This window comes from Lissotriton vulgaris, chromosome 6, assembly GCF_964263255.1.
Source record: "Lissotriton vulgaris chromosome 6, aLisVul1.2, whole genome shotgun sequence".
NCBI lineage: Eukaryota > Metazoa > Chordata > Amphibia > Caudata > Salamandridae > Lissotriton > Lissotriton vulgaris.
In genome coordinates, this window is record NC_141694.1 from 696,656,155 (window position 1) to 696,683,844 (window position 27,690).

Consider the following 27,690-nt stretch of genomic DNA (forward strand, 5'->3'; position numbering starts at 1 on the left):
TACAAAATTTCATTTTGAAATACATGACATCTTTGTGGGAGGAGTGCGGTGTGGCATACAAGTTCACCACTCCTTATCATCCTCAAGGGAATGGGTTGGTTGAGAGATTCAACCGAACCCTGAGGGGCATGATCAAGGGTCTAAAGAGTGTATCCCCCTTACCCTGTTTAGAAGCAAGGGTCCCTATTTGGAAAGGTACCTACCTCTGCCAACTAGAGACCCCCATTTCTAACAGAGATCAACGTAGTTATTCATTTAGTTGTGATGAACTAGGGGAAAATTTGAAGCACAGATGTGATTGTTGTAGTTAGGACAAAAAAGAAGATGAAATAAGTAGAAAAATACCGATTCAGACGCTTAGAAGAAACTAAATAAATTACTTACCTAATACTGCAGTTATCCCGCGTTAGTGTCTTCCATGCTTTCTTGGGTCATTTTTTACATTTAGTAAAGGGGACCAGTTTGTAGAGGTTATGTTGTTTAATAAATGCAGGGCCAATGGAATTTTGTGATTTTGCGGCTGGGGCATTTTTCACATAATTATGGATTTGCCACATAATCCATCTTCAACTGCATAAGCTACAGATTTTAACAAAAACATATAGCTCAAACCGATAAAAACTTACTAAAAGCACAGTGCCACCTGCTGTAGAACAGTAAAAGGCCCTTTGCAAAGGTTGTCTGGCCCCCTTTCTGTTGCTTATTGTTGCATATAGGCGATACAATTAGTAATAATGAGGTGAAGACTTTGACCAGTGTTACATTGTTAGCTTCTGTGGTGCAGAAGGGGGACAGGCTGTAATGATGCTCTGATCCTCTGATCCTGCAGCAGCAAAGAAATGTCCTTGACTTCAGGCCCAAAATATTTAGGTCAGGAGTTTGTGGACCCGCAGGTTCAATACCACAACTTGTGATACGGCAATAAAAGTTTAAATGCTATCTGCAGCTGTCCTCGCATCACTTTTTATACCTTCAACTATGGTGTATATTTTTATCTCAGCAATGACGGTGCTACTTTATTTTTCCATACTTTGAGTAAATTGAAAGGGACCCCAAAGAATTCATGAATTTTAATAACACATTTAAATGTTACCAGATTTACACTTACTTTCAGATTTATGCAAATCCCAAACAGTGTCCTCACTAATGTTTCATATTCGTCTTGCACTTCTTTCTTCACCCTTTCTTTGAGGTGGAGATGTTCTTCCTCCACATCAGAAAGCTTGGTGCGCAAGGCTGTGACTTCCAGGACCAGTTCGTGGCTAAGTTCTGCAGTCTACCCCAAGAAGCGGAAAAACACAAAGTAGATCACATGAAAACACCATCAAGGGACAGCAGCACCACATGACCATGATAAACAACACTTGATCACCAAGAGGAACACAACATAAGTACAAGTGGGCACTGTAAACCAAACAAGCCTACAAAGCCTAGTCTTGACGAGCACGCACAAATACTCTCAGGCACCAATATGGACGCAGGTCTCAAAGGGCGCGATATTGCCCTTGTCCAGAATACAATTCTGGTCAGATGTGCCAAGAGGCCCAGCACTAATGGACTATACCCAGTCCTAGATTGAAAAGAAGATGATCAAGGAGTTCCAGGACTAGACTACATCTTTTGAACAAGTCTCCAGTCCTGCCTCCCAACCAGCTCGATTTGTATATCATACAGCATATCTTGCCTCCCATCAGAGATAAGATATAGGCAAACCTTGATATCTAGACTGCCTTAGTAAATTACTTAGAGGACTGTATTTGTGTTTTGTGACTGGCTTTTTCGTTGCATAGTGTATTAATTAACAAGCCCACACCTTCAAAACCACTGCCCTACGTCATGCTGATGAATACAATTGATGAGCCTTGTATTTTGTTTATGTATTGCAGTGGTCCAAAGAGTAGCGGCTGCCAACTTCGGTGAGTGGAGGGGTGGGCAATTGGCTAGTGGGTGGGTGGTTTCATAAAATAAAAACATTTACGTAGATAAAATAATATTCTTACCGTGGTTGCTGCTGCATCCTCACTCCGGTCTTTTTCCTTGTGACTCTAGGGCCCCAGCTAACTCTCTTAACTAATCCTGGCACTGTCCTCACAGCATTAGAGCAGCGCTAGGATTGGTGGTAGCGCCCTGTATCAGCACTCACAAGAGCACTGGAGGCTTTTGCTTTCAAGACAGATGGGTTAGAGAGGTTTAAAGTGAGCGTGTGTGGCTGGCCGTCACAAGACAGCTGATCAAAGAGACATGTACTTTAAATAAGTGCAAAAGCAGACCAACCTTCTCCCTGCTGCTACCATTCAGCAGGCCCCGCCCTGTCCTGACACTCCATTTGGAATGAGATGACAAAAAAATGGTAATGAATTAACTTTATTACCATTTTATTTTTCATCTCTGGGGGCATTTCAGTGCGGCAACGCTCCTCGCCTATAACTGAGGAGCCTCCCCTGGTCCCAGCTGTTGTTGCGCACATTGCCCTAGTCCATCCAAGGGCCAGTGAGTAGTGTCCCATAAATGGAAAATGCAGCACATTGTCAATATACAGATTATCAGTGCCCTGTCCATTATTCAGATTCCTGTGTTCCAGTCATGACCTTGTGATCTTTAGAAATAGCTGCATTCTGCACACCATGGAGACTCTTCACCTGGTAGGACATGACTGCTTGCTCAGTATACCTCTGCATATTAAAATTACCATTATTAAAGAAAATTATTTTGCTAATTATCATGCAATGCAAGCCTTTTAGGAAAAGCACCGCTGAAAATTTCACAAAGATGTAATGAACATCTTAGAATGATGTGGGTGAAATATCTGCATCCATGTCTCATGGACTGAGCTGAGGGCTGCCCCCACATATGACATCACAAGTGGGTAAGCACTGCCATTATCAATGTTTACATGCACCATGTATGTGAGCATCCTCTGTAGGCAGCTTCGGATACCCTTTGATGTCATGTTTCAGGACAGACCTCTCTAAAAGCACCAGAAAATAATGAGGAGCGTGCGCATAACATGGCACATAACACAACATGCAACTTGGCACACTATGTTTGAGGTGTTGAAGGCCTCTTTCAGATGTCTGTTGGTGGGGGAGCTCTAATGTTAAAACCAAATAAAGTGTGTTTCATAACACTTATGTGTTTCTTGGAACAGAACATTGCAGTTGGGCCATGTGCACGGAAGCCTTAAGATAAACCAAGATAAGGAGGATGATGATGATGATGAACCCGAACGGCGCATACTCTATATCGTCAAGATGCTAAAGCCACGGTCACACCACTATATGGCAAATTATTTCCTAACTTTCTTCTATAGCAATAATACAACTTACTTGAAAGTAAAACATTACGAAATGATCTTGATTTCAAATTTAAATCTAAAACATTGAACAATTAACCTGTGGCCTGGTAGTACCATCTGACTTTCACCCTAACTTCAACTGGTCCACCCTCAGGGTGTGTAAGCAATCTTCAACTTTAACCCAGCTCCTTCTGTGACTGACAGTTCCATTCTACACTCATCATTATTCCAACTGACCCATTTCACTGCTGCACAGAACTATACCGAACCCCAGCTCTCCGTGTAGTTCCAATGGATTGTATTGTAATCATTAATCAGTTTTGGGTGCTTAATCGTGAACAGATTAATGACCGGTTCCTATATTCACCTCTGTTAGAAAAATCTTGTACTTTGGGAAATCCTATGTTAATCCCAGATTGCACTATTTTTTTTCCTTTTCATTACGGGGAGATGCCCAGTTTTTCCACTTTCGCCCCCTTCACTACAGTACTCCACTTTTACCTCAATATATATATATCTTATTTCTAAACTCCTGCAACACTGCCAGCATCATCTACTTCTCTTACTACTTATCAGTACCATGTTTTATTTACCGTTCCCTTTATGTTATTTTCTTATTCTGATATTTGAGATACGTTCATTTCATTCTCTGAGATTCTTGCATCTTCAATTAATTAAATTGGGGTAAACACTATGCCTGGGGTGAAATTCCATTCCGCTTCCCGCTTCCCGCTCCCCACTCTGCCTAGAGTGTGGAGTTCCAAAAACTATGCATAGCAGCACGGAGTGGAGATTTTCCACTACCGTAGCTCGTCAATGGTAAAATGGCAAGCGCAAGCGAGGAATATCGTACTCCAGACCACCTCCCTGCAAGATTTCTCAATGCTGAAACATTCAGCTCAAGTTCAAGAAGCTGCCGCTCGCGTCGAACCTGAACTCGAGCGGCAGAAAGAAGCAGCGCCATCTTGCGATGTGCGTATTTCCATGTGTGCTGATTTTGCAGCACAAGACAAACCCTGGCACCAAAAATCAGCGCAAGCAGAGTGACATATCACACTCTGCCGCTTACGGAACTCCAGGTAGCGCTGTGGAGTTTTTTGGTCACTTCGCTTAGCAGAGTTCTGCATATCGGAACGCTGCGAACTCTGCCCAGGTCTAGTAAACACATCACCTTCCTTCCCCAACACCAAGGCAACACTACCCTATGCCCTCTCTAATCTCTACTGGCCCACTTACTTGATAAACAATCTACCACCACTCGATACCTAATTTAAAAAAACAGTAATAACCACATTCCATTCGGAGCCATGCCACAGCACACAATTATAATTGCTAGGTTGGTGGTCTGCCTTGTGTGCTTAGGAGTTGGGCACCATGTGCTGATCACCTCCTCAGTCGGATTGACAATATCTGGGAATGACAGTGAGGAAAAGATGCAGGATACAGGGGATGGTGTTATGCGGTCTCTTTTAAAGAACCCTGGTCATCTCCGCCTCTCCAGCAGCATTGTCTGACACTCGAAATCTGCATCTCTTCAATTTGCCGGTTGGTGATCAAAATAGTAGCTGTGGGGCTGATAATACAGAGAATAGTGCTTATTTTTCTTGTACATTCGTTCAAATATGTGGTGCTGAGTAAGCATGGCCTTTTCTCTGGGAATCTCTCAGATATATTTCTGCATGGTGGCAGTGTTGTTGGCAATTTCTGTGGTAATGGCAGCGTTGGAGTCAAAAGATGCATGTTGCAAAGTGACCCCTTTTTGGGGCTCAACAGCTGGGAAGTTTGAACTTTAACACAGGGATACTGCTATCCAGTGCCCAGTGTATGTGGTGTGATTCCTAAAACAAAGTAAAATTGACTTACAACCCATTTGGCACATTACATTTTACCATAAGGCCTTTGTATATGGTGTAAAAAACTGCATTTATGCCATGTAGAATTAAAAGGCACATGTGGACTCTAGCGCTGCATTGTGCCTTCAATTTTGTGAGTCTTAAAACTTGACACAGGTTTATACTGGGGTCTGGTCCGCCTTCTGCTCCAAGCTCATATGGTTCTAGATTCTAGAGGTGGTTAAACAACGCCGCGACATGGATCCCAGTAAACAAAGATTAGAGGCAGAATTCTTTTGGATTAAGAAGCTTAACTCCCTCCAACCAGTTGGGATGAATGACAGGATTGAATATACCTGCTTCTTATAAAACTATGGATTATGTATGGCATTGGCAGATGGACTGCTCTTTACCCAGGGTCCCTTATTGAGCATGATGATAATGTGACTTGTTGATTTTATTCACTGCAATGTGAATTGTGCAACTTAAAATTGTTTGCGATGTGCACAAATTTTGGGCAACATATTGATGGTATACTTGATCTTGCAATGTTTTTGACAACGAGTGTTCGTGATGAAAATGTATAATCTTGGTATTCTCCGCTTTATTCATTTTATTTATGTCATTATTTTGATGTTGGTTTCACTGTGATTACGACACATTTCGCGCTGTTTGCATGCATATGTTTATTCATTCTCTATTTGGTATGATGTTGTTATGGCAGCCGTACTTTGAACTTTATTCAAACCCAAGTTGTTCACACTCCGGCTAGTTTGATTTCCGTGAAGCCGATGTACTCATGTCATGTGACCAGCGTCACATGCAAGTTCCTGGTACGCTATTGGTTAAATGTTCAGTGAGTTAGTTTGACATGGCTCCAGAGGCGTTCACGGAGACGCTGTGTTCCCAGTCTTTAAGTAAGTTTAAAAGTATGCTTTTAGGCTGCGGCATGTTTTCGAGTGCATTTCATTTCTAACTGGTATTTTCTGTTGCGTCATACTGATGTCTGGTGTTTGCACGGAGTAGTGCGGTGAACTCACAGTGTATTTTGGTGATTACTGACTCTATCACAGCCACTTTATATCCCGATTTTCATGCTGTCAGACAATCATAAGCTTTCTTTTGGTGGTTTAATGGTCTTACACTGAGGATGTAACTGTCAATGTTCATACTTGTACTCTTCCTACACTGAGGGTATAACTTTCACCTTTCATACTGTTACTTTCCTGTTGCAGAGAAATCACAATTTTTTTGCATGACATCACTTAGTTCATACATGTTATTGTGAACATGCAAGTTATACCGCAGGTAACTAACCTGGTCCTGTATGATTTCCTTATAGACCCCTGAGGAAGGGTCCTTTTGGTTAGACCCGAAATGCATTGGGTTTTCGGAAGATTGGGAAAATGATGAAAACATCATAAGATGAATATTTTGAATGTTTGGAATATGAAAATAAACATTTGAAGTACTACAAAAAGTGGATTATTGTTGGGATTATAACCAGTTTTGAAACTTAAAGGAACGATCGGTTCCACACGTCATTGAGCGCACATCTTCGTGAGGGGAGCTTCTTCTCACTCTACGTTACCCAAGCTCATATGGTGGCAGACAGGCGTGCAAAAATAAACTATTATAGGCCTAAAATCCTCTTCTAAGAGTAAAATAGGTCACCCCTAAAATTACCGTATTATCATAAGGTAGGGTGCATAGTGCCTAGACGTGGTACATGACAATATTAATATTAGCATTTGTCTACAGTCAATAAACCCCCAAAAGATATTGTACTGTATTGGGTTTAGCTCTTCTTTTGTTGGTAGAGTTAAATGATTTCTAACAAGGTAGGAAATATAACTATTGGAACATATATATTTACTTGCCTGAGCCACTGTAGGCTAATTAGCCTTGTGGCCTGACAGACGTAGTATAGATTGCACTCCTTCAGGGCAAATGAGTAAAATACTCTATTCCCTGTCAGAGTACCTGCCAACCAAATTTAGACTTGTGAAAGTTTACCGAGCAGATTGAACATGCTGCACTTGACATCTTTGAACCCGAGAAGGTTGGACCCTCTTCACATTAAATCCAAGGACAGAAAGTTCTCCAAGTATCATAAGGCTGATCCCCTGGGTGGCACCAGGAACCTAACAGGCTGAAGAAGACATATCTGTGAGGAGCCACAGTGGACCAGTGGCAACTGCACTGGGGCAGACTTTGCTGTTGTCGTCTGCCTGACACACATGAGAGGGTCCATGCGCCTTCATCTGAAGTCCTTGTGATGTTAAAAGTGTCCTCCTGTGCTTTGTTAGGCACCATTGGGTATAGGTTTTACGGACTATGGAACCTCTACAGTATACCACTTTTCATACTGCTTTTGCTACAGATATTCATGCAGGCGAAACCTAGAGGTATATGCTTTGGCAAAACCACTGGTAGAGATGCAAGTTGTACATCTCTTGGTATATGAATTTCTCCAGGAACCTTAAGTGGGCTCAATTTCAACATCACCATGAAATTCACAATGAGGCCAGCCATTATCGTGTGACATCTACAGTATGAGATAATCATGCAAATGGAAAACACACATTATTTACTGCAGCTGCTGGCCCTAGACGTCATGTTACTTTGAAGAGTCAAGAGAGTTGCAGTGTGAACATGACACTATCATCAGCACCCCACTGCTTCACCGCAAAGCCTCCGTGAGAACACCTCCCATATAATGACTTTTCTAGTCATTGGTGGGTGATGGCGTTCCCAGGGCGATGCCTATAAAATAGCCATGGCAAGGGGATCGTCAAAAACAGTTCTAACACGACATGGACTGAAAAGTTCATGCCGTGCTGGAATTGCTGTGAATGCACACAGGCGGGCACATACTGTGCCCCTCTGTGTCTATCCACAGGGCGTGAACAACAAGGGGGCCCTGTAGGGCCTCCTTTGTTTCCTATCTGCCAGAGTTTTCATGGAGGAGGAACCGCCATGAAAACCCTGGCGGGGAGGAAGTTCCTAATATGCATGGCTGGAACACGACGGTCCCGCCAAGCATATAGATGCCTCTGGACTGCCCCGCTACCACCAGGGAATGTCGGTTCCCTGGCAGTGTCGGCAGGCCCAGGGCGGTGACTGCCACCACCGCCCACCACAAGTCTGGCAGTAACCGCCAGACTCGTAATCGGCCCCTAAATGGGAAGGGTTTAGAGTAAAGTTTGGGTTTGTTAAGGGAGTGATTAGGAGGGGCTTATGGAGGGACACGCACCTACCCACAAAAGAGTAAGCTCATTCATATTCATAAACTGCACTTCGAAACTTACTACAGCCCAAAAGGACCCAAAACAGTAGTAGCTTAGACCTGGAGTAAGTCCAGCACCACACCTGGACAACACTTAATGAGAAATAATGTTAAACTAAGGTAATTTATTTAAACTTCTTAAAAAATATGCAAAAATGTAATTAAGTGTGTGTGTGTGTATGTATGTGCGTGTGTGTATATATATATATATATATATATATATATATATATATATATATATATGTCTGTGTGTGTGTTTAGAAATATAGAAAATATTATAACACATTTTAATACCTTTTTCATTTAAAATTACATTTAACTTATATTTATTTAAACAAATTATGAAAGGAAATTATTTCTATATTTAATTATCAGTAACCTTTATTGCATAATAAATATCAACATTTTACTTTACTTCATTTTCAATATATATTAAAAAAAATGAATTTAGTTTTATATCAGTAAATTAATTAAATATTTATTTCAAAAGTAAGTTAATAGTTCAGTATGTTTTTTTAATTTTGGTCTAAATTTTAAATAAATATATATAAATCATTCACATGAATTCGAAACATAAAAATATTTTAGTAATTCGTTTTTTTAAGTTTAATAAACTTTTTGTACTTTTCCCTATGCTTTACGATAGGGAGATCTCCGCCCTGGTGGTGAAGATCTGTGCCAACATGTGAAAATCTACTATTATTAACTTAAACCTGAATTCAGGGGTGGAGAGGTAACTCTACACAAAGTGAAAGAGTACATTTACACATGTGTAAGTTTACCTTTATGAACAGGCCCGATGTTATTTTCATATGCAGTAAAAGCAAACATAATTGTTGCTTGCACTAATACACACCAGTATGATATGACGTTTCCATGCAATGTCATGTTTCACGTGGTATTACTGAGAGAGCGCAAATTTGAATAGAAATTATGTATAGGCCGTATTTACAAGCACATTGTATAAACGTAGGAATGAAACGTATATCGTAATGTGAAGTGACACTTATAGCATATAGAAAACTGAGATAATCCAAAGTAATATAGGAAATGTAACTGTATTCACTTTAGAACATGTATTAGATTTAGAAGGCCCGTATACGTAGTGGGCTGATGTAGAGATGATATGTAGAAATGCTTACGAAATGTAGAACGTGCAAAGTAGAATTCATGTACGTGTGAAAACGTTAAATGAAGAAGCGGCGAGAAATGTAACGTGGAGAAGTGCGCAGAAAGTATACATACGACGATGTAACGAATAAGCATATAACCTCGTACTCTATGTAGTTATATTCTATGTAAAATGTATTCGAGTATAATCAAGACTTTAGCTAAATACGAATATATAAATGTGTGTTAAAGGTTGTACTGTGTAGAAGGTTTTTTTTTGTAGAAATGTTAGAAAGGTTTAGGTCATTTGTGATTCTAACCTGACTGACCAAGGGTTAGCAGGAACACAGTCCGATGTATGTAATTTAGCGGACTTACAGGAGTCGTAAATAGCTTGATGTGGACGTGAGAGCCAAGAAGTCTAGCACTTGTTAGATTTAAGGTGACAACGCTGGACAAGGTTTATGGCCTGAACGTGATGAGAAGCGCTAAGAATTTGGAACTTGTTTTTGAATGACCATTCACAGGACCTAGAAGGTCAAAGAATAGCAGTTGTAAGTTAAAGTCTTGTTTAAGTTCATATGACTTCTGATCTGAAAGTGTCAATTGAAATTGCCAATAAGAAGATGAAGATGACATCTAAAGAAGAAAGGTCAACTTAACGGACGACGAAAGAGATGAAGCAATGGAAGAAGCCAGAAGCTGACATCATCGGGGAAAGTCCGTGGTGGGCGTCAAGGGGCGTTCCACCCACACTGTGATTGTGTATTTTAGGGACAGCACCCCGGGAAGAAGATAGCGATTAGCCATAGCGAATAGCCCAGCAGGGAGCTCAGGGAGAGAGAGAAGGGCGAAGCATAGATGACTTGAGCAGATGTGCTGAGAGAGATCAGAGCGCAAGAGAGCAGTAGGCCGAGGACCCTTAAGAAGAGCGGATGGGTAGGCAGAAAGGGTACTGCTTCTTAAACTTAAGTTACCTTTAGAGGCTAAGAGAGTTTGAACTTCTTTGGGAGTCAAACTGCTGACACCTTTTTAGGTTAGGAACTTGCGAAGTAGGGATGTCACATAGCATAGAGTAGGGACAGATTTAACGTGATATTTTTTCTCTTTCTGCAGACGACGCCAAGGAACCACTTCACATCGAAGCTTTAAATTGCTGAATGTGGAATTGATTTTGTATTCTTTTGTATACTTTGATCCCGAGAGGATTGTATTTGCATTTAACTTTGACTTTATATAAAACTTTTAAACTTTATCAGTTGTAAGTGGTTCTTCAGAGTGGCGTCCGTTAATGGGGTTTGTCTAAACCTATACAGGGGTTGTCTTTTACTCAATGACAGATACTAGCGGTCCAAAATAGATGAATGAGATACGTTATTAAATTAATCATAAATTGATATCAAAATCTCATTCCCCGCAGTTGGTAGCAGAGAAATGATGGTTATCTTCTTGAGGAAGACGACCTAGGCCAGGTTTAGTTTACCCCAAGGTCCCTAGTCATCGACGACCAGAAGAAGAATTGCAGCCGAAGACGGTGCTGACGGTGTGTTGAGGGAAAAGCAGCAGAGTCGGTCGAGAGTGAGTATAAGGGTCATGCGTTGTAAGATTGCGGTGTTTTATGTTGTTCCAGTGTTGTAATGTCAAGCGGAGTTGAATGCCTGTAGTGTGATTGGGGGAAGGTTGTGAGCGCGCGCAACCGGATGAAATCTTATGTCCAGAGGACTTAAGTGGTTCGGGTGTATCGAACACCCAGAGTAATTTGTCTACCATTGAAAGGGGGTCATGAGGTACCATTGATTTCCCGACAGACCGATGATAGGGGGAGCGTATGAGTGAGCGAATGAGTAACGGACGCTGGTCGTACGTTTACTGTGTGTAAGTAACCTATCAGTGAGGCGATCGTCTGACCGTAAGAGGGAAGACGTTTCGTCAGTTGAGGTGACAATTACAGTTAGACTGTGGCCGTACAGTCAGAGAAAAGTGATCGCTTGGACGGAAGTAGTCATTTTTCAATGTATGAATGAAAACGCATGAGAAATCGTGAGACAAATTGAGAAAGAAGGAGAATTGCTGCAAGAAGAAACGAGTGACGTCAGCATAGAACCGCGCTGAGATTGGTTAGTTTGTCAGACGTCAGCGAAGAGTCGCACTGAGATAGGCCGATTAGCGAGAGCCGCGTAGGGATTGGTTGTTGGTTGTCATCGGGACGTAAACAAGGAAGAATAAGGGGAAAAGTTGTAAGGTATCGAAAATGAAGTGTTTTAAGAGTTTAAGAGCACTCTTTAGGAGGAATAGAAGAAATTTATATGCCGGAGAGGAAGCTCCACCAGAAGGCACACCAGCTTATTATATGGCAGTAAATGTAGGCTTACACTCGATACTATGGATCTCCGAGTGGAATAAGCTAACTGAAGGGAACAAGGAACTGGCGTTTCCGAGATTTGGAACATTTAAGCTAGATGTGTTGAACGAACTAAAAGCGGTAATGCTCGCAACAAGACCTCTACCGAGGCCAACACAGTTTGAAGCACTTAGTGTATGGTTTAGAACAGCACACGAAAAGAGCGTAAAGAGGCGCCAAGAAAGAGTGAGAAGATCGGTAAAGGCAGTACAGGATGCCAAATGGGATGAGGAAGCTAAGAAATGGAGAGTACAAAAGATAGAAGCAGATAAACTGTACCCGATGCTAGAAGTTACGGGAGAGAGGAAACCTCTAGAAGAAGAAGAGGAAAGCGAGACAGAAGAGGAACTGATAGAGAGGCTATTGACAGATAGACCACCTCCGTACAGCGGAGGGGCCGCAAGTCCTATATTACCACAAGAGGACGGAGCTAGATGGGGAGAATATAAATCGATCCCAGTATCAGAGTGGGATGCCAAGAAAGAGGAGGAGGTACCTCAATCTAGTTCCGAACAGAGAGTAGTGGGAAGATTTGTGGTCCAGAAAATGCCAGAAACACAACATGCAAGGTCTTACCAAATGCCAGATGCTCTACAAGTACCGGTTACCATAGGCCCTATTGTGTCAATCTACAACCCAGAAGGGGTCCAGCAGGAGGAACAGGCACGATGGGACAGGGACAGGGCAGAGATGGACAATAGGGATCAGAGGCAGATATTAGCACCGATGAGTCGGAGTACCCCATTAGATGCGGCAACAGGTCCTTGGGTAGAACAAGGGCGTCAAAGAGGGCCAATGGACTTAATGGGACCAAAACCGAAGACCTTTAAGGAATTAAGGGAATACCTGAAGGATTGGGATACTGCCGAGGAGATTAGGAATAAAAGTGTAGAAACAGGAGCTGAATGGAGAGACCAAGATAACCGGGTTCTCTCTCATTGTGGAGCTGGCGAAAGCAGCCCGGAGTGGGAGAGAGGGAGTCAAGAAAGCAGAGGAATTAATTGTCCTACTATCAGCGGCAATAGGCAAATGTGCGATGACAGGAGCACAGGGTGTGGCGAAGTGCCTCGCGTCACCTTTAGTGAAGGAGAACAAAGGACGCAGGAGTACCGTAATACTTTCAGATGCACACACCATGCCCCGGGTGAAACAGTGCAACATTGGAATCACGGAAACATGGAGAGTCGCGAAGCGTCTCGACATGCATCCGGCGATAGTAGACAAATTCATGACAACGTAGGGAGTCGCGAAACGTCCCGCCATACTTCTGGTGATCAGGATCGAGATCGCGGGAGCATGGGGAGCCATGAAGGACCTTATCGTTTATTGAGCGACACCAGACAGCAAGCGAGTTACAGTGATGTTGAACAAAACGGTGGATCCTATCTCGTATCTGGAGAAACCGAGCCGAAACGACGCAGTGTAGGGATGGGGGATGGAGTAATGTTCCACCACACCCCACGGGAAGATGGAAAGGCTTGGGATCTAGAGAGGTGGGAACAAAGAGATGGAAGGAAAACTCCTCATAACTCACCTGTGTTCAGGCGTAGGGCGCATAGTGGAGGTGAGAGAGGTATGAACGAACCACCTAGGACTGACATACTGAGAGCTGAAATAAAAGCAAAACGGCTCGATGTAATGAGTTTAAAGTCAGACCTAGATGAAATAATTGACGGCCCAGTGAAAATAGAGAGATTAGAATTGTACGCACCAGATGAAATATTGTTTTTATCCAAGGATGTTACTCGGAGAGCGAGGTCAGCTCATGAAAATTTATCGAATTTAGCAAATAGATATATGATAGACCTATCACGAACTAAAGCTTTACAGGGTAACCATAGGCTAACTTGCTCGGATCAGGATCTGGATGAGCGTAGAACGATCGCGCTGAAGGTACACATAAGGGAATTGATTCAGAGTATTAGAATATGGAGAGATCTGGATAGATGGGAGGAAAGATGGTCTAAGAAGGGATCCGTAAGAAGGAGTTCACTTACAAGGTCCCCGGATACAGACCTAATGCGAATGGAAGCATTTCCTTTGCGAGAAATCGCGAACGGAAATTACGTTCATGTACCCTGGAGTAGGGGGGATTGCTAGCAAAAGAAGGCGGAGTTTGTAAGGCTTTGAAGGTCCAGGAATGTTGTACTTATATTCCTGACAATTCAAAACCACTTGAGAAAGTCATACGGAACATTACACAGATTCATCAAGAGATCGAAGATTTATCAAAAACAAATGTTTGGGAAAAAGTTGGTCATGGAGTAGGAAAGGTTGGGAGTTGGTTTGCCAACCTTGGGAAAAGCATAGTATGGTACATAATAAAGCCTATATTGATAGTATTAATTTGTATAATCACATTGTTAGGTTTAGTAAAGTTCTATAAATGGTATAGATCGAACCGGTTACAACGAACAATGAGAGAGCAAGAAAGGAGATTAGCTGCTTTACAAGATCAACAGTACAAAAGCTTAAGAGCTCTCGAGACGATGAAGAGAGGGAATATTGTAACTAGTTCTGTTTAGAGATGTTATTCAAATTGCATTTAGTGATGACTCCTAGAAGTCATCAAAGGGGGGACTGAGAGAGCGCAAATTTGAATAGAAATTATGTATAGGCCGTATTTACAAGCACATTGTATAAACGTAGGAATGAAACGTATATCGTAATGTGAAGTGACACTTATAGCATATAGAAAACTGAGATAATCCAAAGTAATATAGGAAATGTAACTGTATTCACTTTAGAACATGTATTAGATTTAGAAGGCCCGTATACGTAGTGGGCTGATGTAGAGATGATATGTAGAAATGCTTACGAAATGTAGAACGTGCAAAGTAGAATTCATGTACGTGTGAAAACGTTAAATGAAGAAGCGGCGAGAAATGTAACGTGGAGAAGTGCGCAGAAAGTATACATACGACGATGTAACGAATAAGCATATAACCTCGTACTCTATGTAGTTATATTCTATGTAAAATGTATTCGAGTATAATCAAGACTTTAGCTAAATACGAATATATAAATGTGTGTTAAAGGTTGTACTGTGTAGAAGGTTTTTTTTTGTAGAAATGTTAGAAAGGTTTAGGTCATTTGTGATTCTAACCTGACTGACCAAGGGTTAGCAGGAACACAGTCCGATGTATGTAATTTAGCGGACTTACAGGAGTCGTAAATAGCTTGATGTGGACGTGAGAGCCAAGAAGTCTAGCACTTGTTAGATTTAAGGTGACAACGCTGGACAAGGTTTATGGCCTGAACGTGATGAGAAGCGCTAAGAATTTGGAACTTGTTTTTGAATGACCATTCACAGGACCTAGAAGGTCAAAGAATAGCAGTTGTAAGTTAAAGTCTTGTTTAAGTTCATATGACTTCTGATCTGAAAGTGTCAATTGAAATTGCCAATAAGAAGATGAAGATGACATCTAAAGAAGAAAGGTCAACTTAACGGACGACGAAAGAGATGAAGCAATGGAAGAAGCCAGAAGCTGACATCATCGGGGAAAGTCCGTGGTGGGCGTCAAGGGGCGTTCCACCCACACTGTGATTGTGTATTTTAGGGACAGCACCCCGGGAAGAAGATAGCGATTAGCCATAGCGAATAGCCCAGCAGGGAGCTCAGGGAGAGAGAGAAGGGCGAAGCATAGATGACTTGAGCAGATGTGCTGAGAGAGATCAGAGCGCAAGAGAGCAGTAGGCCGAGGACCCTTAAGAAGAGCGGATGGGTAGGCAGAAAGGGTACTGCTTCTTAAACTTAAGTTACCTTTAGAGGCTAAGAGAGTTTGAACTTCTTTGGGAGTCAAACTGCTGACACCTTTTTAGGTTAGGAACTTGCGAAGTAGGGATGTCACATAGCATAGAGTAGGGACAGATTTAACGTGATATTTTTTCTCTTTCTGCAGACGACGCCAAGGAACCACTTCACATCGAAGCTTTAAATTGCTGAATGTGGAATTGATTTTGTATTCTTTTGTATACTTTGATCCCGAGAGGATTGTATTTGCATTTAACTTTGACTTTATATAAAACTTTTAAACTTTATCAGTTGTAAGTGGTTCTTCAGAGTGGCGTCCGTTAATGGGGTTTGTCTAAACCTATACAGGGGTTGTCTTTTACTCAATGACAGATACTAGCGGTCCAAAATAGATGAATGAGATACGTTATTAAATTAATCATAAATTGATATCAAAATCTCATTCCCCGCATTACCAAAAGGTATAGCTATTTATGGTTGCAGTAGTTTTAAATGGTTTTATCATTCATCTTGGAGTGATGTTGCAATGTATTATCTAGTAGTATTTTGTGCTATCAAATGTTAAAAAGACATTGAGAGCAGTTGTATGTGGCGTCAACTGGAAGACAATGTGTAGTTTAAAATCAGTAAATGCCAGCACAACTAAAGCACAGGCGATTAAAAAACAAAGATCATTTTCAAAAACAAACCTGAATAGTGCTTGAATCAACCTGCTCCTGACCACTTTCAAATGCTTGTAGTTCCTACAATCAAAAGTGCATTATCAGAAAATTGTAGTTGAAAATTTCTCAGTTGATATTTATTGCAAAAGCAGTACATAAAAAGACACATTTAAAAAAACGATGGTTGGCGGCTGTCAGAATACATAATATTTGGTATCTGGAACATTTAATCTTGCACAGTTCCTTGTAATTTTAATTCAATTGTTAGATCCCTTAAACATGTAACTTATACCCATGTTTGCTCTGCAGCTCTTTTTATGAATCTCTTATTGTTATCATTTAGGGAAGCATTTTTTAACTGTGTTCCTTAACCTACTCTAGCTGCTTATCCTTAAACTTGGGGCGTATTTTAACAGCCTCCTAGAATTGGTGGTTGCCCAGAATACATAAACAGTTTAGCCCACGGAAATCATGCACTTAGTGCCCAAATCAGAACAAAACAATCTACAAAACCAAGAATAACGCACAGGCAATCTGCAGCAGTGGAAACACAAGTGGGCACATCCAGTCGGCCAGCTTAAGAGCAACTCAAGAGCAAATGGTTCATCTCTGTTGTATGCGGTCATTGCCATAGCTTGATATGAATGGGGTCTTCTGCTCCAAGGAAGTCCCCTTTCATCCAAGCTAGGAAGGATGTGTGTTATATTTCCAAACCAAAGATTGAAGATAGTGCTTGTAGGGAAGTATTTTTTTTTAAATTGGTCACTGTGCTTGTTCCTGATTGGATGAATTGGCGTATTTGACTCTGAACACCAGCAGGTTGCCAAACATCGTGTAGTGGATATGCTCTGTTCTAAAATAAGGATAACAGCAGTTAAATCGAATTGTCATATCTGATTCTTTGGTAAAGTCACAGTAACATGGATCAACTTGGAGCAGTTGGATAAAAGTCAGGTGTGAAACGTTGGCTGTGTTGTCTTACACCAGATGATGGGTGACTCTAAAAGCATGGCTTCTGAACTGCCATTGGTGGCCTCAATTGCTGTCATCAAATTCTGCAGCCAACACATGTCAAAGTAAACTATTTTGTACTTGTAGAAAAAGCCTACATTTACATTAGCTAAGCTACCTATCAATAAATGCTTGGCGTCTACAAGGCCTGGGTGCATAATATGCAAAAGGGATTCATGCTAAATATGGAATTAACATGTTTCTACAGTGACAGGGTTCAACCTTGTATCTCACTGTATAGACTGCAGTAGCCCTTTCTCATTGGCTACGTAGTGATAAAAGTCATATCCTCCATAAGTCAGCACTGTAAGTTTAAAAGAACAACATGTGCACAATTAAATATTTACCCCAATTTTTTTTTATTAGTGAAGAAGGATTGTTACTAAATATGCTACAAATGTAGTTTAGGGGAAAGTTGTTCATCTCTGTCTAAACCCTGCATTGGCACCTAAGCTGTACTGGCAGGTCCCATCCCATGGATTGACTGTAATTAAATACCCCTGCCCCTTTGAATAGGTGAAAAATGACAATAAATGCTATACCCCGAATACTATACATCAGGTCATAAACAGTTTGGTTGGTAACAGATAGATGATAGTGCGCAAAATGCATATTGAATGTAGGCTTAGAGACACTATTCACTACTACCATACTTACAGTAGACATGTTAAACAGTTAACATTCATAATTGCATTGTAGGGAATAAGAGGAAGCGAGTCCATTGATGAGAATTATTTGTGTTCACTTTCAAGCATATGCAGATGAGACTTTAGTGCAATTCTGAAAGCATGAAGAGAGGAGATACAGCAAAGAGTGGATTCTAGAGGTAGAGACAAATGAGCTTGAAAGAGCAGAGTCATGAAGCTGCTGTAAAGGTTTGGCCAAGATGAGAAGGTTTGAGTTGGATGGACTATGGTAGGGGTACAACAAGTATCTAGTAAGCATTTAAGATAATCAGGTAGGAGATGGACCATTGATGGCTTTAAAGATCAGGATCAGCCGCTTGAAAATTGCCCTTTGTTTTGTTGATAACCAGTCAATTTGATGATGATAGTTGGAAGTAAGCATGAGTTTATAAAGCTCATCAAGGGTTTTATAGAAAGATTTAGGACTATTTCTTGTGGAAGGGTTGAAGCATCAACACTTGCAGAGATACTATGGACATATTTAATTTGCTATATTTAATCTGCTTACTGTCTGAGTGCCCCGGTTGGAGCCCTGCTGCACAAAGCAATTATTGATGTCCTGTACTTTACTGTATAAACAATTGTATGTTGTTTTCACTTGCACACCTCTTTGTGGCCATTTGGAGCACTGAATACTTACTGCGTTTAATAGCTATACAAAACTATATTGGTTAGATATTCTGCACCAAGATTAACTATTTATTTACTACTACCATACTACACAAAGTGATTTTGTTAGGATAACAGAAACAACTTTGTCCAACTATCTTGATATTTCTTGATAGTACACATTGGACTAATATACTATAGTTTACGATTTTTAAACATAATTAACTTGAAATGACACAGTCAGGATCCAGTGTCCTGTATGAAGCGAGTCACCCAAATTACCACAACGTTATTTTGGGTAGCCCTAGCTGTTAATATAAGATTTTATACAAGGTCTGTCCTGTATGAACTGTTCACATATGACCGTCCTGGTGCCTTTAGCCATGTTGAATTCCTAGAGATCTTTCCCATATACCAGAATAATGTCTTGATGGTTCCTCATAAGGGTTAGATGTTGTTTTGCAGATTTAAAAATATTCTCAATTGTAACCAGCAGATTCAATTTAGGTTTCTTTCTTTTCAGTTCGGTATTTGTAGTCTAAAAGAGAGTATAAAAAGGGAAAGAAAAACCTGAGCTGGAAGAGTTAGTCACACATGGATCCGGGAAACTTGGCAGGGCTGTCTCCTGACTGATGGGGGTCACCACTTGGGAACGTAAAGTGTGGGTGAATGAAACAAAATGGCATATTCAGAAATACTGGAAGAGAGAAAATGGAATTGACATTATGGAATGCAGGTGGCAGTGTGCAGGAGATAGAAGTATACACTTGGATACAGACTAGAATACTCTAGGATTGGAATTGTAAATCAAATGAGCTGGGAGGTTAAAGGGAAGTAGGAGTTAGAGTAAAATAGGAAGGTGTATACATGTACAAATGTTACACCAGGTACAGTAGTTATTGAAGTTGGAGAGTGACACTGTGGACCCATTATTTAGATATTTGCAAGGTCAAATCCTGCCTGCTAAAAGCATAATCCTTCCATGGATGTATGACGGTACGACACGGGCTATTACCACGCGTACCGTTACAACGCGTGTTTTACAACGCAAGTCGTTACCACGACTTGCGCTGTAGGGTGCGGACTTAGGAATAGTTTAATTTACTATTCCAACACCAGTCCCCGTGGATAGTAGGGAAGGTGTTGGAATAGTAAATTAACTATTCCTTATCCTTGAGCGCCCTCCAGCGCAAGTCGTGGTTGCGACTTGCGTTGTAAGAGACGCGTCGTAATGGTAGCGCAGGGTAACATTCGTGTCGTAAAGGATGTTCGCCTCCTTCCATAAACTGTGCCCTTGTAGCATGTGGTGGAGTGGTGGATTTTAGTGGAAGGGGAAGTTAACCTTCTATACTTAATGTCAAGAAACTGTACCATCAATTAACTCCGATGTTTTTCAGTGTGTCCACAGTGTGCTACATTTGTGCATGAGGTGTGGATTTATTTTATTCAGAAATGGTGGAGCTTCAAGGACAGGATTACACTTCAGTTTCAAAATGAATGAACTTCTAGTAGTGGTATATGATGCTGCAACGGCCTTCATAGTTTCTTGTTTCATTATCAGTCAAGGCACAAGTATAATAAAGCACTTGCATCCCACAAAAATATTTTATTAATCTTCTTCCTACCCAACATTATCTTTGAAACCAGGTGGTATCCTCTTCTAAGGGACTGTTAATTAGGGATTTCCTTTCACCCATAAAGGCAATGCTCAGCAGTTAATTCAACACATTTTCAAACTTAGGGGCCGATTATGATGGCGGACGGACCTGAGTCCGTCCGCCACCATAGAGTAGGAGGGACCGTCCGCAGGGGCTGTGGAGGTCCCTCCGTGCAGATTAGGATGTGACCGCCAGGGTGGCGGTCACATCCTCAATCTTTAACATTGCGGCGGGTGCAGCTTCAAGCTGCACGCGCCGCAATGTTAAAAAAGCATGCACGGCATTTGCATGCACAAAGCAGCAGGAACTGCGCGGTGCCCGCCGCTTTGTCCACGCAAATGCAGGGGGTTACCATAGGTACCCCCCATGTGCACCCCCCACCCCCGTCACCAAGGGGGCCCGCAACGGGCCCCCGAAGGCAATCTCCGTATGCTTTTCCACAGCGGAAAAGCCGCAGTGGAAAACCATATGTTTTCTGCTATCCTAATATGGCTGGTGGTGTCTGACAGACACCGCCAGCCATGTTAGAGCTTTTCCGCCACGGTCGGAAGGCGACAGCGGCGGAAAAGCAGCGGACGGATTTTGAGACCCACCGCCATCCTAATTTGGCGATGGGACTTCTGTGCCTCCGCAGCGGTTTTCCCGCATCCTCCGGGCCGGCGGTGGTTTCCGCCGGCCCGGAGGATGCGGGAAAACCGCAATCCTAATCAGGCCCTAAGTTTTAAAGCTACACATATGAAAAGACAATTCACTCATTTTTTTACTTTCCTTTTGTTTCATGCTCCCCATAAAAGTTATTTAATTTGCAAAGACATGGAATCATCTTCTTATCACCACAATTTAGAGACGACAGAATAAACACAGCAAGGTTTCTCACACTGGCCAGCAATGTGCATTACTCTTCCTGGAAAGGACTAGAGAGTAAACTGTTATCCATTCACTTGTAAATGTAAATTGATACTTGTATAGCGCACTACTCACCCGCAAAGGGTCTCAAGGCGCTTGTACGAATACCACTGTGGAACCCATCCTGGCTTTCCCTGTGAGGTGTCCACTCCTGGGCACCCCCAAGGTGGAGGCCAGGCATCCTTAGCGTTGTGGGGGCCGTTGTGGAGATTAAGCAAGCTATTGCCCAGAGTTGCAGAGTGGGACTACATGATTGGAATAGGCACCGAGGCGAGAATGATCAGGTCCGTGGAATTTTGAGCCCAAGACCCGCCGAGGCGGGGAATTTAACCCTGGTCCCGGGCCAGACTTCTGCATCAGGGTCTGCCGCTCTAACCATTGAGCCACACTTCTCCACACTTCACATTCTGACAGAGGTGACTGAGACAACGGTCTTTTGGGAAATTGGGCAATCACTATTCTATTTCATAAGAGCCAAAGCACAAGCTACTAGATTATGGATGGGGAGGTGTGAGGGAAGTCTAGTCAGTACTTGCCTTAACACATTTGATCATAACGTTAGAAGCTTAAGAATCTGTACGTGCTTAGTATTCATTCCCTTCCGGTCTATTGCCTTCAGTGAAGATGGCACAATTACCTGCTCCTTCTGATACAGCAGCTGATGTTCTTGCTGCAGCACATTCTCATAAAACATGGAGTATGTTTCAAAATTGCTACGCTCTCTTGCCATTATGTCACAGCCAAGGGTGGTGAGGCACCTCTGCAAATGATCTTTGCCAAAAGTAACCTGTGAAAAAACAAAATAGTTAACTTTTAGCACAAAGCAGTGAAGTGATTGACAGGTAAAATACTCATAAGGGACAGAAGCTGTGTTGCTGGGTTGGAGACAGCAGGTACAGGCCACCAGTCTCCCTTGGAGCGCAAATCCTCAGTGCTCAGGCCAATCCTGACACTGCTCTCATGACATGAAAGCAGCATCTGGATTGGCCACAGCGGAGTCTTGGAGCCTGTGCCTGCAAGAAGGGGAGCAGAAGAGTGCAACATGGCAGGCTGCAGGTAAGTTTTTTTATTTTTTATTGATTTTATTTATTGTGTTCTCCTCCACCTTGCCCGCCACTCTTCCACAGCACCAACCACTACTAAACAGGACCAATTGTTTTTCAATTAATGGGTGTGTCTTCATCCAGACCTACGTGTGGCTTTCTCATGTATTTCCATAATTAGACACATTTGATAAGTTGCAAGCTTCCTACCATTCAGAGTATGATATTAATTTGGCGACCCTAAGAAATCTGTGTTACAGTGTGCTCCCAGAAGAAGGCAGCATGAGCACCCCGTACTAGGGACATGCTATCCGTGAACGTTTATGGGTGTGCATGCTTAACATCACATAGAGGAATGGGCTAGCTGGAGCTATCACAGTCATGACAAACAGTTATCCGTGTTATCATTTTTTATTAATGATATACATTTTATGCCATGCTGTTGAATGTTGAATGTATAGCAGGTGAAGCTACTTGAGTTGAAGGAGCCCAAACAACTCTTTTTAAAAATTATTTGAAGAAAGAAGCTGTATTGGTTAGTTGGGAATGTCCTAATGCATTTTCTGAACTTATTGATTTAGTACTATTAATTGAACAGACATTACAAAAAAGACAATAAGAAAGAAGGTGGCTGTGGGAAGATGCTGATTAACAGAACAGACTGGAGCAGTGCAGTTAAAGTGAAGTAACATTTCTTTATTACAGCAAAGGAGCCAACGTCCTGCAGATTCTTCTTCTAGTAGTTCTCAACTTCAACTGATGAAGCTGGAGTTGGAAACCATGGAGAAAGAACTCGGAACCATGGACCCAGTACCAACACAAACATGTTACGGGCTGTCATTTGGTACACTGGAACCATATATTTGTCATCACTATCATGGCATGATTTTTGATATGCTTCGGAAAGTTACTGGTCAACAAGTTATGATATGAAGGCCTACAAATCTAATTTAAATGTAGCTAATCTGTTTTTCAATGCTATAGCAGCATCGTGCTTTCTCTCCAGTTTTTGCCACGTCCAAGATCTGCTCAGTTTCTCCTCCTAAGGAATATGACTGCACCATACCAAGTGAAGTTGGCACTATTGTTCCTTTTGAGTGTAGTTAATCCTTATTTGAAAAAAAGAGAAGGAGCTTCTAAAGACTTATTTGCAGAGAAATTCGCAAAATATTGCACCTACTTATCTACATGCTGAGGACTTTTGTTGTTTTATATTAAAGATTACACATTTAAATCAAATTATGATTAAGGATTGACATCCTTTGCCTCTTGCAAAGAATACTTTGGAGTCAGTTCAAGGAGCACAAGCTTTCGCCAAACTAGTCTTGAGAGGTGCTCATACAGCTAGATTCATCAAGCATTTCTGCGAGCGCAAACGGTGCGAATCGCTAAATTCGGCCGCTTGCGCCCGCAAAAATGGCATTTGGAATTCATCAATAGGTCATGAACTCTCAATTTGAAAAATCGCAAATAATTGCGATTTTTCAAATTGCAATCACATTTAAGGAATCTCAATTTGAGATTCCTTAAATGCTATTGATGAACCTTAGAAAAATTGCGAATTCGCTATTTTTTGCCGCTATTTACCGCGAAGTCTGACTTCGTGGTAAATAGCGAAAACGGAGAAAAAATCACTTTTGTGCATTTTTCTAAGTTGTATGTTACACACACACATGTCCTTTGGACATGTGTGTGCGCAACATCAGTCTACATTTTCATTTCAGGGGTGCTACAGGGTGTCCTTTGGACACCCCTGGCACCCTTGAAATCACATCCTTATTTGCGATTAGCAAATTGCTAATCGCAAATAAGGAATAACTCCCCATTCATTCCTATGGGCCTAAAGGCCCGTAGGAATGAATGGGGAGTTATTCCTTATTTGCGATTAGCAATTTGCTAATTGCAAATAAGGAAGCTGTAGGAATCGCTATTTATTTCGCGATTCCTACATGAATCCCGTTTTGCAAGTCCTTAATGGCGATTCCTTAATAATCGCTATTAAGGACTCACAAAACGGGACAATGATAAATCTGGCTGATAATCTTTATAATGGAGGTCAACCAAGTGGAAAATGGTTTTCCGCACACCATGCAGATTTCAAATATCTTGTAATGTCTCTTGGGTAGTGCAATGTCCTTGACATTTTTCTGTGTCTCATGGATTCACTACTTTCTGATTTTTTTGAATCAGTTTATATTGCCCTGTTTAGATGATATCCCGATGTTTTCTATGACTTTAATGGAACATCAAGAACATGTGAGTTTGTTTACAGGGCTGCAGCAACCTCATGTGTCTTACAAACCAGTAAAGTGTGATTTAGAGAAGATGTTGAGTATCTTGGATGCAGTTGAATGCGGCAGGCCTTTCTATGAATCAAAGAAGGTCTCAGCTAACCAGGAATGCCATTTACAGACTAGTATTAAAGAGGCGCAAAGTGTCCTTGTATTATCAAATTGATATTCTTAGTTGATTAAGAATTGTGTTGAAATAACCAATGACATCACCTGCGCTTTGAAAAACGAAAATATGAAAGGGTTTTTCGCTGAGATGACCAAACTGAAAGAGCGTTTAAGGCACTCCTTGAGATGTTCATTCAAGCATCACTTCTGTGTGATCCTCATACTTTTAAGAAGTTGACTGCAGCAACAGATGCATCGGAAAGAGCGATTGGGGAAGTGTAATTGTGTTACAAAGTCAAGAGGGTGAAGGACAAGAACATCCTGACTTTCATTTACCTCATGTCTTATCAGAGTCTGAGAAACTGAAAGAGGATATTTAGCTTTGAATTTGACTTGTACTAAATGGAAACATCTTTTGATGGGCACTAGAGAATAATTTGAGATTGTAACTAATCATAAAAATGAGCAATGCAAGCATAGTTAACTAGCTGGGTGGGTAGTGTTCCAATTACATCATTCTTTACATTCTCAGCTACTTAGAGAGAGGAATAGTTAAAAGTTAGGAAAGAAGTGTTTGGTGGCAACATCAACACCATTATTCAGGCAAGGGCAAGGACAGGAGATAGTTTGAAAGAAACTACATCCCTGTTTAAGTACAGTGATTTTCTATGTGGGTATTGTCATACTGAAAGACTGTGGAACACCAATGATGAGTTAAATAAGGGGGGCCGTAAATTTTAAAATGGGTCGTTGGTGATTCTGAGAGGCTTTCTCAGTCTATGCTTCCCTTTTTTCTTCCTTCTTCCTCTTTCTCTTCCTCGTGTGTACTTCTGAATGAAAGCAATTGGTGCTTACAGTCAATATTCACATATTTGTTATCACCTGGTAAAGAGAAGTAACTGTTTTACCGATAAGAGTCTCCTATAAAAAAAATTCTGTGCACTTCTTTTGTTGATGGATTACATGGGTAACCATTAGACCCACAGTGATTATCACCAAACAGAACACATGATGAGGAAAATAATACAATCACTTATCACAAAAGATGAGCCATTACAATGACAGAAAACTACCAACATCAGCTAGGACGCACATGAAAAGGCCAGAGTTATTCTCAAAGTAGATCAGAATATAGCCCAATGCTTCACAGAGAGATCCATGGAATAGCTTAAGATCAAAGAGCTATACTTAGTAATGTATCATCTATATATATATAAAAACAAAAGTATGTCTGTTTGTCCTTTATGCATTACTACACCATTCATCCGATCGCCATGAAACTTTGGGAAGTTGTTGAGTACACTACCGCAAAGGTTTCTGGCAAAACAAAATGTTTTTAAATGTTAAAAGTTGTTGAGTACACTCCCACGAATGTTTCTGGCAAAAAAAAATAACAATTTGTTAAATATCGGCCCCCCGGCCCCCCAGGGCCCTCATAATCTTTCCAATACTGAACATTTACAGTTTACGGTGCGACTCGCTTTTGCAATGACAATCAACAAAGCACAAGGACAATCGCTGCAAGTGTGTGGACTAGATTTGGAGAATCCGTGCTTCTCACATGGACAACTGTATGTGGCCAGCTCACGCGTCGGAAAACCTTCTGATTTATTTGTGTACGCACCAGACGGAAAAACAAAAAATACTGTGTATCCACAAGCACTCGAATAAATAAACAGAATTAAAACAACACTTTAAAATGTTTTCCATATTAAAATGAATAAGTTTCAATAAAAATGACACAATGTAAATTGTCAGGACTCTTAGCCACTCTGTCAGTTGCATGACTTTAAAACGACCAATAGACTGTTTAGTTTAATTGTGAAAACTCCTACATTTTGGGTGAGGGATAAAAATATTAGTATTTGTGCGTCTGGGAATTAACTACGGTATGAAGGAAGGTTTATTGGTGCTGTAACGAATGAGCATGATGTGGATATCTGTACAGCTGTGCTGTTATATTACAACAAACATTATTGTATCCATTAAATAATGGCCAGATACTTAAGAATGTAAGCTAAACTTTGTGACTTTAAGGGAAAAACATGCTACACTGCCCACTGTAGCCTAGAATGTTTTTCTGTGCATTATGTCTTTTTTGAAACCTAGTGATATATAAATAGTTCTGCCCTTGGCTTGTTGTTTGTCTTCGTTCTTTTCAGAGAAAGAAGTTCCTGAAGTGGCTCTGCTACTGCAGACCTACTTTGGAGGAGTAAGTGATATTACATTTGACGATGAACTACACTTAAGAGCCAGTAAAACAAACGACTGGTAGACCCACTGCAGAGGGAAGAAAGCAGAATGTTTGATAGATCGGAAGGGATGTATTTTGTGACCAATGGTTTGAATGTCACTGTCACATGGTTAATCATGCTGTTCCTCTGTAGTACCAAATTATATTTGCCTATTGTGCAAACCTAATCATGTATTTCTAATTGAGAAATACACATTTATTGTAAAGCATTTTGGTATTGTCACTTTTTCATATATTGCCAAGAATGTATTGATATTTTATAATCAAATATAGATTATATATTGCATTGGTTTAAAACACCCAGTAGCTCCGAGTATAATTAAAGGAGGCCCAGAAGCCATGTTATTCAAGGGTATGTATTTGCACATTTCCAACAAGCAGAATCACAACCTTGCTTTCCAATCTGGCAAATGGAAGCAGGATTCCAATTCTAAATTAGTAGTTTCTTCAGCACAGGACTCTGCGCAAGTGATCAAACTCATAGGGAGTCATTTAGGAACACAGCCTATTAGGCAGAATGCTAAGATCTATATATTAACAGGTGTCAGTCCACATGGTGAGCACACCACATTTCCGAGGATTCCCAGTAAACCGAGCAAAAAGGTTGTCAGTGCTTCCGCTGAACTATTTGGGGCAATTGGGGAGGGAGGGGCAATTGCGTTCAGTTTGCTACAATATGTAAAAAAAAATTATCAAAGTTAGGGTCCCCACAGTTGATTGTTCATATCATTCATGTTGGATTGATGCAGTGACATCTGTAGTTAAATTGCATTTGTGTTCT

The 27,690-nt window shown here is 41.2% G+C and overlaps 1 protein-coding gene across 1 annotated transcript in view; it reads right to left on the reverse strand.

The window, feature by feature from the left end:
* LOC147707857 (uncharacterized) overlaps window positions 1-27,690 on the reverse strand; it is a 910,329-nt gene that overhangs the window by 237,688 nt on the left and 644,951 nt on the right. Inside the window, exons 38-40 of the mRNA XM_086925682.1 lie at window positions 21,851-22,000; window positions 16,371-16,424; window positions 1,109-1,276 (exon numbers count right to left, since the gene is read on the reverse strand). Of these exons, the coding sequence (XP_086781808.1) occupies window positions 1,109-1,276; window positions 16,371-16,424; window positions 21,851-22,000 (372 nt within the window). The remainder of the gene's footprint in view (window positions 1-1,108; window positions 1,277-16,370; window positions 16,425-21,850; window positions 22,001-27,690) is intronic.